The 18,558-nt window shown below is 35.0% G+C and overlaps 1 protein-coding gene and 1 long non-coding RNA gene across 3 annotated transcripts; both read left to right on the top strand.

Moving 5' to 3' along the window:
- Positions 1-2,997: 2,997 nt before the first annotated feature.
- On the top strand, positions 2,998-5,620 carry LOC132187678 (uncharacterized). Its single transcript, XR_009440842.1, has 2 exons — positions 2,998-3,493; positions 3,674-5,620. It is a non-coding gene; the product is annotated as an uncharacterized LOC132187678 (long non-coding RNA).
- Positions 5,621-10,293: 4,673 nt separating this feature from the next.
- Positions 10,294-17,862, top strand: LOC132186305 (actin-related protein 5). Of its 2 annotated transcripts, XM_059600204.1 has the most exons (12): positions 10,294-10,515; positions 10,622-10,692; positions 12,551-12,675; positions 13,516-13,560; positions 14,295-14,397; positions 14,656-14,765; positions 15,029-15,138; positions 15,224-15,314; positions 15,389-15,832; positions 16,394-16,521; positions 16,828-17,167; positions 17,268-17,862. In XM_059600204.1, exons 1-12 carry the CDS (start codon positions 10,415-10,417, stop codon positions 17,772-17,774), a joined length of 2,175 nt encoding a protein of 724 aa, XP_059456187.1. In that variant the 5' UTR covers positions 10,294-10,414; the 3' UTR covers positions 17,775-17,862. The 2 variants fall into 2 exon arrangements, with proteins under 2 accessions (XP_059456187.1, XP_059456188.1); XM_059600205.1 differs by lacking the exons at positions 10,294-10,515; positions 10,622-10,692 and having other exon boundaries at positions 12,656-12,675; positions 14,290-14,397.
- Positions 17,863-18,558: the final 696 nt, after the last annotated feature.

Genomic DNA, 18,558 nt, shown 5'->3' with positions numbered 1-18,558 from the left:
TGTTTTTTTGTTGGTAAGTGATAAGATGAACAGAACTAGCTAAAAGTAAAAAACAAATAAAACAAAAAAGAAAGAAAAATCGCGCGCTGAGGAGAATTGTAGGCCATTTACAAGTAATTCTCAAGTGGCCCTTCCATTATGTCGACGAGTGGGAGATGGATGTTATAATTTCAATCTTTGTAAATATCCGATACCCTTAATCTTGATTTAGGAGGGGGTCTTCTGTAAACTTAATTAAACTCTACTAAATAAGGCCAGCTGTGGATAGATGTGGATGGTTTTTATTTCTTAATCAATAGATTGGGAAAGAAAACGACGTAAAGCACTAGATCACATCTATTAATGTTTTGAATATTTGAAGGCCATTTATCTTAATAGAATGAAACTGTATGCGTTAATTAATTGAGGTAACAAGGTATATATATTAGAAGCAGCAAGTATAGGAGCTAAACCACAATAATAGGGCCGTTTCAAATGCGTGTAAGTGGAGAGTGATTCGATCTAATAACTTCCGTTTCATAAGGCATAATTCTCACTCGATTGAGCTATCTCTTAGGAACAGATGCGTGTAATTAAAGGCACCACATATGATCGATTGATCATAAGCCGAGAGACATAAACTTAGAAAAAGACTAGCATATTGCTCTGAGATTAGACTTTAAATTCATCTTTGAATTATTTAAATGGTCAGTTGACGTGTACTTAGAGGTGACACCAAATTGGAAATGTTCATATAATTAGGGATTAGTCAAGTTCAATAATTCTAGCGATTTCCCCCCAACCCCTCAAAAAAAAGAGTATGAAATATATATATATATATATATATATATATATATATATATATATATATATGAGAGAGATTGAACGTGTTAAATCACTATTAATCTCAAAAGTTTAAGCTGAAAACATAAAGAATAGTTGATGTAATCATTTAATCAAGAGTACTAATGCTATACACCACTGTCACCACACCACTATCTCACTATAATGATATATATGACAAATATCCGCCATTATTATTTGTTTATTTTAACAAGGGTTAATCTAAGGGTGTATTGACAATACCATATCGGCATAGTGAGACAATAGTGGGATGGTAGTGTGGCATGTAACATTACTCTTTAATTAATATTTTAGTATTTTTCCTCACGTATGAGTTCAAACTCTTCCTCAATAAGTAAGACTTAACAAGTAGAATATTAAATTGAAACGAAATGTGAATTACTAAGACAATGTTTAAACTAAGTACATTTGCTCTTATACCATATATGTTAAATGATCTCTAATTATTTAAAAAGTTTAAACTAATAAGAACAAGTTAACCATTAATTAATATTTTAACAAACCGTTTCATCCGCTCCGTGCAAAGCATATCAACAGTAAATAAATTGACGACCTTATAGAAGATGGAGGGGAAACTCCTAGCCATGGACACATGATATGATCAGTTACACCGCATATTATAATCAGTAAATCTAATGGAATGGAGCTTGGAAGAAATGTAGGGGTGAAGATGTGGTTAGTAAAATTCACCAACCTCCTTCGCTAACCGCTTTTTAAAGAAAAAAAAATTAAAAAAAAAAAAAAACAAAACGTCGTTTTTATGGTAATATCATAATACCCTACTATATACGATATCATTTCTAGATTTTTATACATATATTTAAACACAAAAACGACGTCGTTTCATGTATGTATATATAATATAAATAAATGTAGTTAGCCGTTTTTTCAAAACATAAAATTGCTAACTTTAACCGTCTAGACGGTTAGCGATTTTTCATAACCACCTTCAAAAGTAATTAGTGCAGGTTATAACCGCATTTTCACCCCATAACCACTAATCGATGGATGAGGGGGAAAAACAAAAAAGTCTAATTAAACCGAACTATGTCATCGAACCATTGATTTGCTCTCCCTCCGCCAATGGAGGCTAGAGGGTGAGCAAATCAATATAAGAAGTAGACAAATATATACATATATATTGAATGAATTTATTAATAGAAATCAAGAAAATAGAGCAAGCTTTTCTAACAAAACAGTATTGTATTATAGATACAATGTGAATTGAAATATTCTCCATCCAAATCTCATCAATGACTTCTCCTAGTACTCCCTCCTTAGCCAATCCATTAGCTGCATAATTTCCTTCTCTCTTGACGTGGCCAACTGTTCATGTTAAACTCCCACTTATTTAAAAAATTTAAGCTATTAAAAAATAGTAAATTAAAGTTTTAGTTAATATATACTTAATGAGTAATGCTAGAAAATATATTTTTATTATTTTTTTTATCCTCTTAAAATTGATGTGGCTTTCAAAATCACCATTAGATCAAAATTCAAGTATGATTCATCTAAAATTTAGAGGTAATTTTAAAAGTCACATCTCCTACCATTGCTCATACTTAATATGCATCATTTGGCTATGGGTAAAGTAAAGGACGTTTTGGGTATTAAACAGTATGAATCTTTAATAGGGAGCAGAAAAGGCAATAAACTTGCTCAATCTTCTTTTAAAGCTTAAAAAGAATCCAAAAGTGGCAAAATAGGGATCAAGGCAAGAGACCAGAGAAACCCTAGAAGTGGGGATGGACGCCCCCTTGATATGTTGCTGGGTCAGGGTCAGGGCCCTGTCAGTTCCGCCCGGCCGCCCCCACTTGAAAATGCTTGTGGAGGACGCAACATCAACATATCATCCAAATAAATATAAACGCCATTTACATTAATGGGTAAGTTATCATTTTCCCGAATTCTCAGAGATATGTTATAGCTATTGACATCTGTGGAATAGGGACTGGGTCAGAGAGTTTTTAAGTTTTTGGTAAATTTGGTTCCTAAGATTACGATGGATAACTGTTATCTCTCTCACCAAACAGTCCTCTATCTCTCTCTCTCTCTTATTCATTGCTAGCTCATACCTTCTCTTCCTTTCCTCAAACTCTATATATATGCACCCTTCAACCCTCTCCATCCCTCACTTCTCCATCTCTCCTCTGTGAGTCTTTTTACTTTTACAAGTCCTTTAGTTCATGAATATACAGATTTTTATTTATTTTTATCAAGTGGGTCTTACATAAATCATAGTCCTACACATGGGAATGAATTACTTTTTGAAAATTTTATGTCTTCTCTTTTTTTCTTTTCTTTTTTTTTTTTAAAAAAAAAAAGAAAAAGAAAAAGAAATTTATTTACTTGTCCTTCATGAGATGAGAGATTTAGGGTTAGGGTTCCTCCGTCCCACATATTCTCTCTTTTTGCATGGGCTGATAATGGCTAGCGACTAAGATTTAACAACAAACAGTCACTTCTTGCTGGTGGAGCATCATCAAGATTCACAATCTTTTAAGGGCTTTGTGGGAGGCTGGTGATCATCATCCCTTGCTCCAATTTCAATGGCCTATGATCTGGGAATCTTGATGATGCTGCAGCGGCAATAAATGGCTTATATATACTAGCAGATTATCCAACGGTGTATGTAGACGTCAATTATAAGGTAATTAATACTATTCTTTTGTTCCAATCAAATTTTTTTATTTATGGATTAAAAAAAAAAAAAAAAAAAAAACACACGCACACACAGTCTATTTTACTATATTTGTGTTTGGAAATGTTCTTCTAATGATCCATATGGTAATATACTGTAATCTGTGTTACTTGGATATTTTCTTTTCAGTAGTGACGAGAGATTACTCATAAAGGTCACCGTACTGCAAATCCCCCGGTCTCCGCAGGTATGTCAGTACTTCGGTGGATTAATATTGTGTAGTACCCCAAGCAATCATGTGTTTTTATATATTCTCTTTTCTTTCTCAGTACTCTGGATCTTCATTTCGATCTGTATTATATATAACATCACTCTATTAATTCCAGCTAATTCAGATTTTTATATGTAAATGATCAGAGATTTCTGAGATTTGTTCATCTCTAGCTTCATCCTGTAAATCTGCATTAATCTTGTGAAATTCTCAAATCTTTTTGCCATTTTAGGGTTGGCAAATTAGCTGTCTGGTGTATCTAGGGTTACTTGTTTTTATTTGGGCATGGCATAGTACTGTTTCAATCAGTCTATTTCTTTACCCTATATCTAGATCTCTCTATCGACTAGGAAATTTATTACGCTTGGCTGGTTAATTATAAGATGAGACATTATAATTTGAATGGCTTTTCTTTTCAATCCCAAAATCTTGTGTCATTGAGTCCATGAAAGTAACTTTTTTCATCACCTTATGAAAAAGTGTTGATAGAAAAAAGATTGGGTTATATATTTAGTAACTGTTTTGAGTTCAAAAAGTGCTTGTATTTTTAAATTCAAAAAAATATATTTTTGAAAAACCATTCTTGGCATATATAGGGCTAAAATATGATACATAAACCCTATTTTAACATTACATCCTTCTTATAAAAACATTAAAATATGGGTAAAAATGAAATAAAATAACCTCAGCTAGTCTTATTCAAGGCTTAATTTGGTGCATACATGCTTCTCTTACACTTCTCCGGCCGGCCGGGAAAAATTTCCCGGCCGGCAGAAGAGTGTCGGAAAACTGTCCTTGATTTGGTAAAGCGTTTTTAAAAACTGGAAGTGTTCTTAAAAAATGTCACCAAACATACTTGATATTTTGTTTGTTTTTGTTTTTTGGGACGAAAAAAAGGGAATCTAGTTGAAATAAAGAACTTGTACTGGTTTCGTGTAAGAGCTCTATTTCATTCTCATTGCTATCAAATTAATTCTACTTTGTAATCAATAACTTGTACTTGTTGCGTGGACTGTAATTCCCCATTCTTTTAGGGTTGGCAAAGGAATATTGCTCTCACTGGCTTTTTTGGCCAAGTAAACTATATATGTTCATCCATGGGAATGTTTGAATGTGCTAGAAAAAGTTCAATTGCACACGATCGACTCTGCATTTAAGTGTAAATTTTTGAGGAACCATATCTTGTAGTTGTGAATTCTAATCGTGGTTGATCACATTTAAATAATTTGTCACTTCACTCATGGAGCAATATATATGTACCCAAATTTATTACATGTTAACATGATTCTCTAGTTTCAATTCCTATTACCACAGGTTTAATATCTTTATTAAAAAGATGCAATAGTTTGCGTGGACTCTCCTGTTAAAACATGTTTCTATTGAATGTAAAAACTTTGATTATTGTATGATTTTGTTGTATAATAGTGATTAGTTATGTGTACTTGAATTGTTCGTCTTGCTCTTATTTGCTTGTACGTGTGAATACCATGATTAATTGCAGCATCTCAGTTACAATGGGAATATTTATATATGAGAATAGCATTTGGTTACTTTCTGCTGATTGGTATTGTGAAAATTGTACTACTTTTAAACCTTGCCATGTGCTTATGAACTGTGTTGAAGTGTGAAAGTGTCATTCTGCTTATGTGAATAGTTCTTAGAACATGCTTTACAGAGTGCGATTTCGAATGTCATACAAAGTTTTAGCTTCTCTCGTGAACACAGATTGATTTTCAGATGAGATGGTCAAAGACAACCTACTTGTGAATGAACAAGCAAATACATGGTCGTTATGGAAGAAATATTTTCTAGTTAATAGTTATATCATGTCTACCTAGCCTTAAATAGAATACTTATTTGTTATATATAGCTTCTTAATTTATCCCTTTCGTGGGTTTGTCTTGGTGAATATCTTTTTCATTTCTTTTAAATGGTGCTATATTTTCGCATGTATTATTAACGCGTTCAATCACTGCAACTTCCGATCTAGTGTTCATGTAATTGATGTGAACCACATGTGGGTCGAAGATAATTCAATTGACTGCAATTACTATCTCATGATCGTTGAGTCATCTAAACGACATATTCTTTCATCATGGCCTGATTTGACTAGAAACATATCAATGTGGCTATGTTTTTTTATTTCTCAAAACAAAAACATGAACAAACATTAATTCTTGGAATTAGGAGATCGAGGAGGGAACTGAGTGACATTGATCTGTACAATGCCCCCCAAAACTCCATTATGGGGCTAAAAAAAGTTATCAATTCGATCGCAGCCTTAGTTTTTTCAAATACTCATTGTGTTCTTGTAAACGTACGTGCATGAATTATGATAATGTTGCTTTCACAACTTGTGTATTATAATGATCGATGCAGCAGGCAAAACAATAAAAATGTTTGTATAAATTAAACATATATATATATTGAGTGCCAAAAGAGCTGTGCGGTACAATAATGTTGCCCAAAGTGGACCCATAAATGACGCATGAGGAGTATCCAATGCCCATATATGCTGAAGTTCCGATAACCAGAGAAACCCACTAGACCAGACATCCAGTACGCCTCGTACCCTTTAATCACTGAGTTTTGCGGCCCCAATAGTACAATAATTTGATCCATAAAGTACACCACATCCTCCGTGTTTGCCGCTAAAATTCATAACCTTTCAGACTTCCACTCATCACTCATTCATCTACAATGGCCTCAAACTCTATCATTGCTTTCAAACAATGGAACCTTTCATCAACTTCTCTACCCCGATACTTTTTATTTTCTCTTGTGGTTGTCGTGGTTGTGGGTCTTCGTCTCCACGTCTCTCTCGATTGCGAAGATATTTGTAACCAGAGTTCCTTATTCCTCTTCAACGGCTCCAGATCGGCTCCCTTTCGGTGATTGTTTCAGCTTTCAAACCGATCCTGCTTCAAAAATTATATTGTGCGGCCCATTTTTTTATTTTTTTATTTGTCTTTTGCTCAAAATACAGAGGATTGGGCTATTTTTTTGGCCCATTGCCTCCTAGCCCAAGGTGAAAGGGGCTTTTGTTATTGCCTCGTGGATCATACGGCAGAACTCCTTTAGTGTTTCCAATGGCAATATGAGTTTTGTTTGGCAAAGCCTTTGTTTTTCCTTTGTTACTATTTATTATCGTTTTCTAAAAAAATTCAACTATCAAAACATTCTAACTTTTTTCATTTTTTATATCATATCATTAATTTTTTATTATTATTCAAATAAAAAAAATCACAACACAACAAATTTTTTTCACTTTTTCATACTATTTTTTTTTTAACTAGATATTCTTACCTTTTTTTTTTTCACATCAACTACAGTGACTAAGGAAAATACTTTGCCGAACATGGTCATCGGTTACCCGACATTGTCCGCCATGAACTCTTGTTTACCTTACTTACATAAGCCACTAATTAACTTTTAGCGGCTTGATGGTGGTGGCCGCTAGACTCTTGACCATAAATTGAAGTAGTTTCTTTTTATTTTTCAAAAATATTTCTCAAAATTTTAACAAACCTTTTTTGGCAGAACACTTTTTTTTTTTTTTTTTTTATTAAATGTGGCTACTACTAAATCTCTCAATTTGTATTTTTTACAAAACTTAAATTGCTTCTCAAAACTTTATCAAAATTCATATGGGTTTCAAAAATTATTTTCCTTTTTATTAAATAAAAATTACACTTTTTACAAAATATTCAAATAACTCACTTAAAAAAAAAAAATGAAAACGTTTCACACGTATTATTTTGAAAAAAAATATGGACTTAATTTTTACCTTTATTGAATTTATTATCTTCTTTATTTATTTATTTTTATGGTTCTTATCATTGCGGAACCACCTCATGCCTTGGGCTTGGGCCTGGGGCCCAAGGCATAAGGTCGTTCCAATAGATATATATTTTAAATATATGTGTATTTTTTATAAAATAAACCTTTAAAATTTGATTTTTGCTTCTCCAAATATATTTATATTTTTTTAAATTTCACCCCTCAATTTAAAAGTTCTAGCTCCGGGCTACTTAGGTGTTAATGACATGAGGTGTCCAATGTGACATGTATATGGTAATATAAGTTAGCTCACTGGATCATTTGAACACATATTTACAGGTTAAAAATGTTAATACGAGGTACGGAAGAAGTCAATTGATAATTGCACGAGCTATGGAGTAATTTAATACATTTTAAATATTAACAATCAAACGATTTGATAAAATATGACAGGCTGAGACTTGGGTATTGTTGTTTAGATATTTAATTTTCACATTGGTGAATGAGAAAAATTACTATTCATCTTATTTTTCATTATTTTCGTCCATGTATGAATATGTGAATCTACTGTACGTAAATCAGACTAATTGAATTTGCCAACAAAATAATTCTAATTCTGAAAATGAATAACTAACTATAATTATTACGAAAGATCAATTTTTACATTGCAAACTAAGCAAATCCTAATGCTAAAAAGCGTGCGTTACAACCATATCCAACGGTAAAGAAAGAAATTTACAGCAACATATTATAGACACAGTTTAAGGAAAATTGTCTAACTGATCAAAAATAACAGAAGCAAAATGATTTCATGATCTGCTTCTTAAGCACAAGCTTCCCTCGTCGGCGCCATTGCAAAAAGAGCCTCAAGATCAGGTGGCTGAAAGTAACCATTCTTCGGCGGCGCCTGCTGTTTGAAGTAAACCGGCTTCTTCTTCGGAGCCGGCGGGCACGCGAATGCCGCCGGTAATCGACACCCACTATGTCTAGGAGTCCCGCAACCCTCCTCCACCGCCCCAATCCTCTCATCCACCTCCATTAATATTGTATGTACGCTAACGCCGTCTGAGTCTCTTAACAGAAAGTAGCGTTGTGAAGGTGTTGGTAGACAATTTATATAGGAGACTTTGGCTCTAGCTTGTTCCGGAAGGCACTCTTTGACTTTATCCAAACGTGTGGTGGAAGTAACTGACGCTGAGATTGACATGGAAAATAGACGGGGTTTTGGCTTTTGCCACTTGGACGCGCGAGAAGATTCAATGGCAGGGGAGTGTGGATTTGAATCTGGACCACACGTTTTTTCCCTCCTTTTTTGGATGGCTGGTAGCGGGGGATTCGCATCTTCGGATGCTTTATGCTCGTGGTCGTGGACACATGGTGGGGTGGGTCCGACAGGGGGAGTCTGGGCCATGGGCCAGCTGGGTTGTGGTGGAGAAATGGAGCACGTGCATTGTGGCTTTGACGGACCACGTCGTTTTCGCAAGGGACTTCACCGACAAGTTTGGTGGCCCACGTCTTTGAAAGTTGGGACTTTTGTTGGGAACTGATCCACGTTAGGCCGTGACTCTTTTTTGTTGGGCTTCTAACTCTGATGGGTTACGGCCCACAATTAAAGTAGTTGGGTATATGGGCCTGAAGATAAACTTTGATGGAAGTGCAGGCAATAGCTTCTTTTAGTCCCACTATAATGATGTCTAAAAATCTCACATAATCTCATTTCATTCCAACATGAATAATAGGAATTTCAATAGAAGAGTTCAAACGATAAGTTGAGTCTTGATGAGATTTCAATTCTAAGAAGAGAAAATATATTTATTCCTCTCAATCAAATATTCAATTTGTAATGTTTTTTCAATCCTTTAATTTGGTTAATATACTTTATTGATCTACCATTCAATTAAAGGGATCCAAAATAATAAAAATATCCTACATAAAATAAAAAATTCCAAAAAGACAACAAAATTCATAATAATAAAATCATTACTTTAGTCTATTCTGAATTTTTTTTTTGTCTTTTTTAGTTGTTTTTTTTTTCATAGTATTTTTGTCATTTGAATGGGATGAGTGTACATTACAATCCTAATAATGGATTCATAGGGTACATTAACCAAATTAAAACATTGAGGGAGACATTATAAATATGGTGCTAAATTAAAAAAGTGAGTGTAATTTTCCCTAATAAGAATCTCAAAAGGGGAGTTTAACTATTTAAGTGATAAGTCAAGCCGTGATAAACATGTTAAATGCTATAGGTCAAGAGTTCGAGCCCTTTTTTAGCCAATAATTTGTTTACGACAACCCATAGAGTCAAGTATGTTCAATGCATGCAAACAAAAGAATTGCATATTTTGGGAGTTCATCAAAACAACACTTCTAATATCTTGACATAAATTATTTTAATTAATACAAATCAGATTAATAAAGTGACATCTGTTCCTAAAGTTTTATTTTTAAAGCCATTAAAAAAAAATGTGAGAAGCACATGGTATTAAAAAAAGCGTATGATTATCATATGTTAGGTCAACCTCTAAATAATAAAACTTATATCAAATGAATTATCATGCAATTATTTAGGAATTATAATAAAAATTATAGTACCAAGCATTTTCAAATGTTAAAAAGCTCTTGAAGTTTTAAATTTCTTTTTTAACATTGACTAATGTAAAATAAAATAAGCATTTCTCTTTTACTATTCTCCCAACTTCCAAGCAAAAAAAAAAAAAAAAAAGACTTGAACCGGCCGGAATAATCCGGCCCACGGCTGCTACTATGATTGTTGGACTTTGGTTTCAGTCGCAGCAAGCAAGGGTGCAGGACCCGACCCTCCTCCCCCAAACCCCAATTCCTCATTCCCAATCGAGGGAAATTTTTTGAAGAAAATGCCGTTTATTTCACAAATTGAACGCCAATCCGATTACAATCTTGTCCCCTCCACCACTCCCATTGTCATCGACAATGGCGCCTCCTATTTCCGTATCGGGTATCCCCAAACAAACCCTAACTCAGCCTATACATATGTACACGATTCATTTAGTTCTGTGTTTGTAATCTTTGTGTGTGTTTAATGTGTGTTCCTGAATGTTCAGATGGGCAGGAGAGACAGAGCCTCGAGTTATTTTCCGCAACATTGTTCAGAGGCCACGGCATAAAGCTACTGGTACCGCTTAATTCCCCCATTTTTATTTTTTATTTTTTCTCTTGAGAGGGAAAGAGATTCTTTGGTTCTGGTTGGCTTCGGAGAAAGTGGTAGAACAAAGTTTTGAAAATTTGTATTTGAGCCTATAATTGCATTCCGTATCCCACCGTAAATTTGATTTGATAGGTTTAAATAAACTTCGTTTCTTGTGTTTAGTTATTTATCTTTTGTGTTTATGTTTTTATGTTTTTTTATTCTAGCATGGGGATTTTGCTTTGTAATGCAAGTGAAACTAAAATGAACCTAAATTCTAATTTGATGTTGCGATAGAAATGGAATGTAAGAACGGTTGAATTGAATGGATTTGAATTAATAATCTGAATATCCAACACAATACATATGATAAACAGAAATGCAAACAGGAATAAGGATGGCTGAGTCGATGTGCCAGCCTGCAGATTACAAATAACAATATTTTTCCACACCTATCTCCCATGTGCGCCCAATCCATTAATATAAACGGGCTTCAACTGATCCCCTTCTAAGGCAACTGCCCACTAACTCAAACTAACTACCCACTAAGCCCTTGATTCCAGTAGCTGTAAAGTTCACCTACAAAACTCACACCTACTAAACACATTAGAGCACCCCCCAATGAGTCGTGCTATGCGGCTGTCAAATTGAGGCAGCCTAGCATCGGCCAAATATTAAAAAATAATAATAATAAAAAATTCTGTTATTTTTTTTTTGTTAGTTAAATTTCTATGAGCTAATATTTAGGTTCTAATGCCTCAAAACTTGTTTTTAGATTCAAAATTAAAACCTAGGGGTGGAAGATTAATCCTTTAGGGATGGTATCACCCATAAGGGATTCGATCATCCTAAATTTGGTGCTAATGCCTCAAATTTGGATTCCCCTTGTAACATCTTTCTTCTTCAATTAAAAAAAAAAAAAAAAAGGAAAAATGGCTGACGCTTGGCTAACAATTTTGGCATCCGGAAATCTCTACTCCTTCCCAATGGCTTAGCTATTTCTTACTTTTATCTAAAATAGATAAGCAAAACACTAAAAAACCCATTACATTGGATTATGCATCTCAAATGCAAAATACGTTTTTATTGCATTTGTGAACAGTGCCTACATGTAGCGGGCACTGTTCACACATCCATTTCATTAATATACTATTTATCTTTCTACATCTCTCTTTTCCCAAAATTTTTCTCATACTATTTCTCTTCAAAAATTTTCTCCTACTATTTCTCTCTCGACATCCTTTTTTTCCCAAAAGTTGAAAAATAGAATCTTTAGGAAAATACAATCTTAAAAAAAAAAAAATGATATAAATAAAAAAATAGATAATCGGATGTATGGTATCTTGTAAGACTCATTAGCCAAACTAGATAAAATGGGTTTTGATTAGCCATTTTGCATAAAAATATACATAAACCAATATGAATGCTCTTAGCTATACACCTACTAAATACATTAGCTGTGATTAGGGCCATAACAGAAACTGTCACTATTGTTGGTGACCATGATCCTGCATTGTTGAAGTACTTCGATTGCAGTTTTCTGTAAATTTTTTTGTTTTGCCTTTTTTTTCTTCTCTTGAGACGAAAAGAGTGTTTAGATTCTTAGGTTCTGGTTAGCTTCTGAGAGAGTGGCAGAACAAAGTATTGAAAATTTGAATTTGAGCCTCTAATTGCATTCCATATCCCACAGTAAAATTGATAAGTAGACAGGTTTAAATGAACTTCGCTTCTTTTGTTTATTTATTTATCTAGAGTGTGTGTGTGTGTGTGTGTTTTTAAATTTTTATTTTTTTATTTTATTTTATTTTTATAAATTACAGCATGGGGATTTTGCTATGTAATGCAGGTGAAACTGTCACTATTGTTGGTGACCATGATCCTGCATTGTTGAAGTACTTCGATTGCACTCGCTCAGGACCTCGCTCAGCTTTTGATAGCAATGTTGTTTATCAGTTTGAAATAATGGAATATGTAAGCTTGTCCTTCTTTCTTTACCAAGTACTTTATAAGTACAGAATTTTTTGCTTATCAAAACTTATCATTGCCGCTCTACTTAAACAGAGAATTCTGTTTTGTGGGTTGGTGGGATATACCAGAAGGCAAACTAATAAATAAAACCAACTTGTTGAAAACCTGGGAAAGCTAATTGAGTTACTGCAAAAATCCGAGCACCTTTCTGTTATCTACACATTAAATCGTGTGAATTGAGAAACACCCATTTTAGAATCTTAAAATTTGTCAGATAATGGTTTTTTTTTTTCTTTTTTTCTCTAAAATTTCTCCACAACACAGCATGGCAATATTGATTGAAAACCTTATAGTGTGGAGATTTCGACCCAGACTAGCATCTTATGCTACTTTTCCTTTAACCAGAAAAGTAAATATTATGCTACTACAGTTGACCTAATAGAGTCCATACACCATTTATTTTTGAGTAACTGACAGTTGATTTATCGTTTCTGTTCCATGTGAGTAAAAAAATGAACTCTGCAACCCAGATGGTTATCTAAGGAGTTTCAGTAACTGGTTTGGAAGATTCTGTCTTAAATCCTTCTATAATATGATCTTTCCATTTACCCATCAAAAAAAAAAAAAAAAAAAAAAAAGATCTTTCCATTTATATGGTTTTTATGTTTTTCACAAGGGGGGACATGTTATGCTTTTCAGTCACGAATGCCGTAATGCATTATTTGATTATGAACAGAATGATCTGGAGCACATTTCCACTAATTTTTGTGCTTGTGCTTGTGTTTGTGTATGCATGACTGTGTCATGAATGGTGTCCTCACTAATATTTTCTTGCATCTGTAGATTCTTGACTTTGCCTTTGATCGGATGGGTGCAAACGGATCAGAGGTATGATGAAAATGGATAAAATTTTATACATATTGATGCTTTAGGATTTTCACTGTCGAAGGGTTAATTTTTGCCAATCTGTTTTGGTATGTTCAGTGGTTTTCTATTGTGCCATGGTTTCTGTTAGCATTGAGGCTGGTGGTTGTTAACAGAAACCATGGCAAACTTATTGTTTTACATTGTGGTTTTCTATTAAATTTGAAAAAAAAAAATTGTGGCTTGGATTCATAGTATTGACTTTGAGAGTTTTCAAATGAAATGGATAGTTCCTAGATTAAAAAAAAATCTTATCATTTCCCAAATAAGATTAATCTGGACTTGAATTTTAATAAATTCATCTTCAGCTATCTGTGGTATTTTCCTTGAAGCAACTGTGAGTGTGTGTTAAATATTCAAATATCTTGCATTTTCCTCTTGCTGTGTAAGAACACTTGAGCAACTATTTTTTTTATACATAAAAATTCAACTTATCAACAAAAAAAGAAGCTATCTGTGGCATTTGGAGACCACTGGAAATGTCGTGAAACAAAGAGTGAGTTCAGACTGTAAAATTGGTGCTGATAGCAGGCATTTGCATAATATGCCATACAATATTTGTATTTTCTATTTTGTACCGTGCATCCGGCATGTTACTTTATGCCAAATATTTTATACTGTGTAATTAAGGTTTTGGATTTGTCAATATACTCACGAGATCTTTTTCTTGATTTTATGTTCACTTGAGGGCAGAACAGATTGATCATCCTGTCCTGATCACGGAATGCGTATGCAACCCTGTTCAATCCCGTAGTAAAATGGCAGAGCTTCTTTTTGAGACTTATGGAGTTCCATCTGTAGGTACTATCACTAACTACTACGTCAAACTTTGAAAAACATCCGTAGTGGGCTGGCTTAAGAGCTGCATAAGGAGGGCATGCCCTTGCCTGTGTAAGCAATGGGCCTGATCAGTGGGCATTGTTGTTTCTTTTCTGTTATATTGTATATGCCTTCCTACTTCGTTTGGAAAATATTTTATACTGGCTTTAGTTCTCTTTTGCTCCTTTAATGTCTCTAATGCTGGCTTGATTAATCTGTCTTTTCTTTTTATTATCTCAGCATTTGGTGTTGATGTTGCATTCAGCTATAAGTATAATCAACGACTTGGGGTTTGTGATAAAGATGGTCTTGCTATCTGCCCAGGATTTACCACAACTCATGTAATTCCGGTATGCTTTCTTAGCCTTGCATTCTCTATTCAACAATAGGCATTTTACATAAATATATATCCAGGATTTATATGGTTCATGTTAAACCATGTTTTGGAGCAACCTTAACAGTTTGGGAACTTTGGTTTGTGTGCATCGTTGTTATCATTGTTAGTAATTAGTATTACCACCTGTAATTTTACTGCTAAGTGGAGAGAGAAAAAGAAAAAGAAGGAAAATAGCACTAACATTGGCGTATTATTTTGTTTCATCTTGACTCTTAGTTTATTGATGGGGAGCCTGTTTATAATGGAAGCTGCCGAACTAATATTGGTGGATACCACATCACTGATTACTTGAAGCAGCTTCTTTCACTTAAATACCCTCATCACATGTAAGTATAAAATTTATTGAGGTTCTGCTTCTATTGATCAGTACTGTTTGTGCAAAACTTCTGAGTATTTGTTTAAATGCAACAGGGCCAGGTTTACATGGGAGAAGGCTGAAGACCTAAAGATGGAGCATTGTTATATTGCACCGGATTATTTTTCAGAAGCTCAATTGTTTCAGGTAATGTGTATGGCCCTTTTCGTCCCCTTCTCCTTTTCAATCTCTGACAAGAAACTATGGCAATTTTGTGACAGAAAGGGGCCAAGGAAGCTGAAGATAAAACCAGGTGTTGGCAGCTTCCATGGATTCCACCGCCAGCTGAGGAGGCTCCTTCAGAAGAAGAGATTGCAAGAAAGGCAGCCATAAAGGAGAAACAAGGTCAACGGTTGCGAGAAATGGCCGAGGCAAAGAGGTCATCTAGGATAAATGAACTAGAAAATGAATTGCATGATTTGGGATTTCTTTTACAGCAGCTCGAACAAGTGGAAGAGAATGATATTCCATCTTTCCTGTCAGAGACTGGCTATGTCTCCAAGCAGGAAATTGAAGCTGCCCTTGCAAAAGTCACCCAATCTTTACGAAAAGCAAAAGGTGAACCAAAGGGTGACCAAGCTGAAGCTGAGGACAAGGCAGATCTTGCCACAAGTGAAAAGTTTCCTCTCATCAATATCCCTGACGACATGCTGACGCCAGAGCAGGTATGCCTTTATAGCAAATGGCTGATCATAAGCCTCATCGCTTTTAAGTTGCCATTGGTTGTACTTTCAAGATATAACCTAGCTTCCTCAATCCCTCGGGACCAACAAGGAGCACTACAGGAATATTCACCTATTGTCCAGACTATGGAACAAAGAATTATCCCAAACCTACACCGAGGTATGGATGGTGATTCCCAAATATTGCAGAACATAATATGATGCGATGAGAGGGATTGCAATAGAAACAAAGACAAAGGGAGCAACTTACATTAAATTGTTGCTGCAAACACCTATTTATGTAGCCATATTTCCCAACATTTATTCTGAAGTTTATACACATAACCTAACATTCATAGTTCTTAGGTCTTACTTTTATTTTGAATTGCGGCCATTGAATTCTAAAGTCTGAATTTGAATGCTAGAGCTTCTGATGGATATGAAAATGCAACCTCATGGTTGCAATGCGGTCTTGGAAACCAGCTACTTTATAGCTCTGCCCCTTTTTGTCAAGTTTTCTCATGATTAATGGTATGTGCCCACTTTGTTTTGGTCATTTGACAGCTCAAGGAAAAGAGGAGGCAGTTGTTTCTTAAAACCACATCTGAAGGCCGGCAGCGAGCCAAACAAAAACGCTCTGAATCGGAATTAGAACGAGAAAGGAAAAGCCAACAAGATGAAGAAAAACGCTTGTATGTATAGGCCGAGGATTGTTTTATTATTGTTTTATTTTATATTTATTGTGGTCGGGTGTTAAGGAGAAAAGGATAAGCCTTTGTAGTTGAAAGTAAGGCTTTATATAGTTGAATTGAGTAGGGTTGCTGAGGAGAAGGGAGAAAGGAGCAGGAAAAAGCATCTCCCCCATTGTGTCTGGATTTAAGTATAATGCTTAGGTTTTAAGATTGATTGCTTTACTCAATACTTGATTAGTAGTATAGATTCTTTTAATTGAAGTACCTTCTATTTATTCATTGTATTTCTCTTTCTTGGTTGTGTAGAGAGAACCCAGAGCTTTATTTAGAGCAGTTGCGTGCTAGATATAAAGATCTTTCTGAGAAAGTTGAGCAGCGGAAACGACTTAAGACAAATGGGAACCATACAAATGGAAATAATTTTTCAGGAGGTGTCGGTCGTGGTGAGAGATTGAATGCAGCCCAGAGGGAAAGGATGCGCCTTTTAACTACAGCAGCCTTTGATCGAGGAAAGGGTGAGGATACTTTTGGTGCCAGGGATGAAGATTGGCAACTCTACAAATTGATGAGCAAAGATAATGATCATGATGACGAGGGACTCGATCAGGATGAAGCAGAAGTGGCTCGTATCTCTTCTAGGCTCCAGGTCAGTTTTCATTCTATAATTGAATCTATTTCTGCAACTATTATTTTGGTCTTGATTATTTAGTATCGGTACAAGTCTTAATGGACTAATACCACTGCAGGAAATAGATCCAACATTCATTCCCAAGCCAGCAGAATTAGGAACCTCCCAACCTGTTGAAGTACCACGGCTTCGTCCTCTCACCAAGGAAGATTTCCAGATCATTCTTGGGGTTGAAAGGTTCCGATGCCCTGAAATTTTATTTCGCCCCAACTGGATAGGGGTGGATCAGTCAGGGTTAGATGAGATGGCTGGGGTCTCAATAAGGAGGTTGCCATCTGTGGGCCAAGATGTGGAGGAGAGACTGACCGGTTCAATACTTATGACTGGTGGGAGTTGTCTTTTCCCTGGTATTAGTGAGCGCTTGGTAGCTGGAATTCGGATGATTAGGCCATGTGGGTCACCTATAAGGGTGGTAAGAGCATTGGATCCAGTTCTTGACGCATGGCGTGGGGCTGCTGCTTATGCCACTGCTTCACAATTTCAAACACAAACTTTCAGTAAAGCGGATTATTATGAGAAGGGTGAAGATTGGCTTCGCCAATACCAATTGCGGTATACATTATAAATGATTCGATCACAGTACATTGATGTATATCTTCTTTTACATTAGATGACGCCAAATTAATTAAATTCTAGACTAGTTTTTGAGGTCCTTCCTTCGCCTCTATTGCTGCTGTTAAGCATCGATGCATACAGGCAATTGATATTTGCTCTTATCTATTCCAATTGATTGTCTGAAGTGTTTGTGCAGATGGCTAGCTTGCCACTTGATTCTCAGTTATCTCTGACCCCATGGTTGTCCAGCTGGTTATATGCTTATGTTATGTACATCTGAATTTCAAATCATTGGAAGAAAATTCTTAGCTGTCTGGGTGGCTCATGTTTTCGGAGCAAGATCTGCTTACAGGCCAAGTTGTGTACTGCCATTAATAGTCGAGCCCCTTTCTTTGATTTGATCTTTGGAAACCATTAAATAAAAACTCCATGCAAACTATGACCTTATTACTTACCCAAAGAAAGATTACAAAAAAAAAAAAAAAAAAACAGAGTATGACCTATTTGCATTATCGGGCTGTCTGAACGTGAGAGTGACCTATAGTGCATACTAACGTCTTGGGTGTGATGGATCTGGTGGAGCTAAAACAAGAGCAAAAGTAGCTAAATGTAGCTACTGTTTCTCTTTTAGCTAAACTATTGGAGTTGCTCTTAGATTGAGGTACCCTTCAAATGTGTCATCTCTTTTATGGGCTTTGAAGTTATATTATGATGTTTACAATTTTTACTAGCTTTAACCATATAAAAATCAAAATTCAAAAGCCTAAAAAGATGTAAGAGTCTTGACCGTGTAC

This window comes from Corylus avellana, chromosome ca7, assembly GCF_901000735.1.
Source record: "Corylus avellana chromosome ca7, CavTom2PMs-1.0".
NCBI classification, from domain to species: Eukaryota; Viridiplantae; Streptophyta; class Magnoliopsida; order Fagales; family Betulaceae; genus Corylus; species Corylus avellana.
The sequence above is the reverse complement of the archived record's forward strand: the minus strand, read 5'-3'. Positions and strand labels throughout refer to the sequence as shown.

Coding starts and splice junctions, on each gene's coding strand:
- LOC132186305 (XM_059600204.1), top strand. CDS start 10,415: ATGCCGTTTATTTCACAAATTGAACGCCAATCCGATTACAATCTTGTC. Junction 15,315..15,388: donor CAGAAGCTCAATTGTTTCAG/GTAATGTGTATG, acceptor ATTTTGTGACAG/AAAGGGGCCAAGGAAGCTGA. Junction 17,168..17,267: donor GTATCTCTTCTAGGCTCCAG/GTCAGTTTTCAT, acceptor ATACCACTGCAG/GAAATAGATCCAACATTCAT.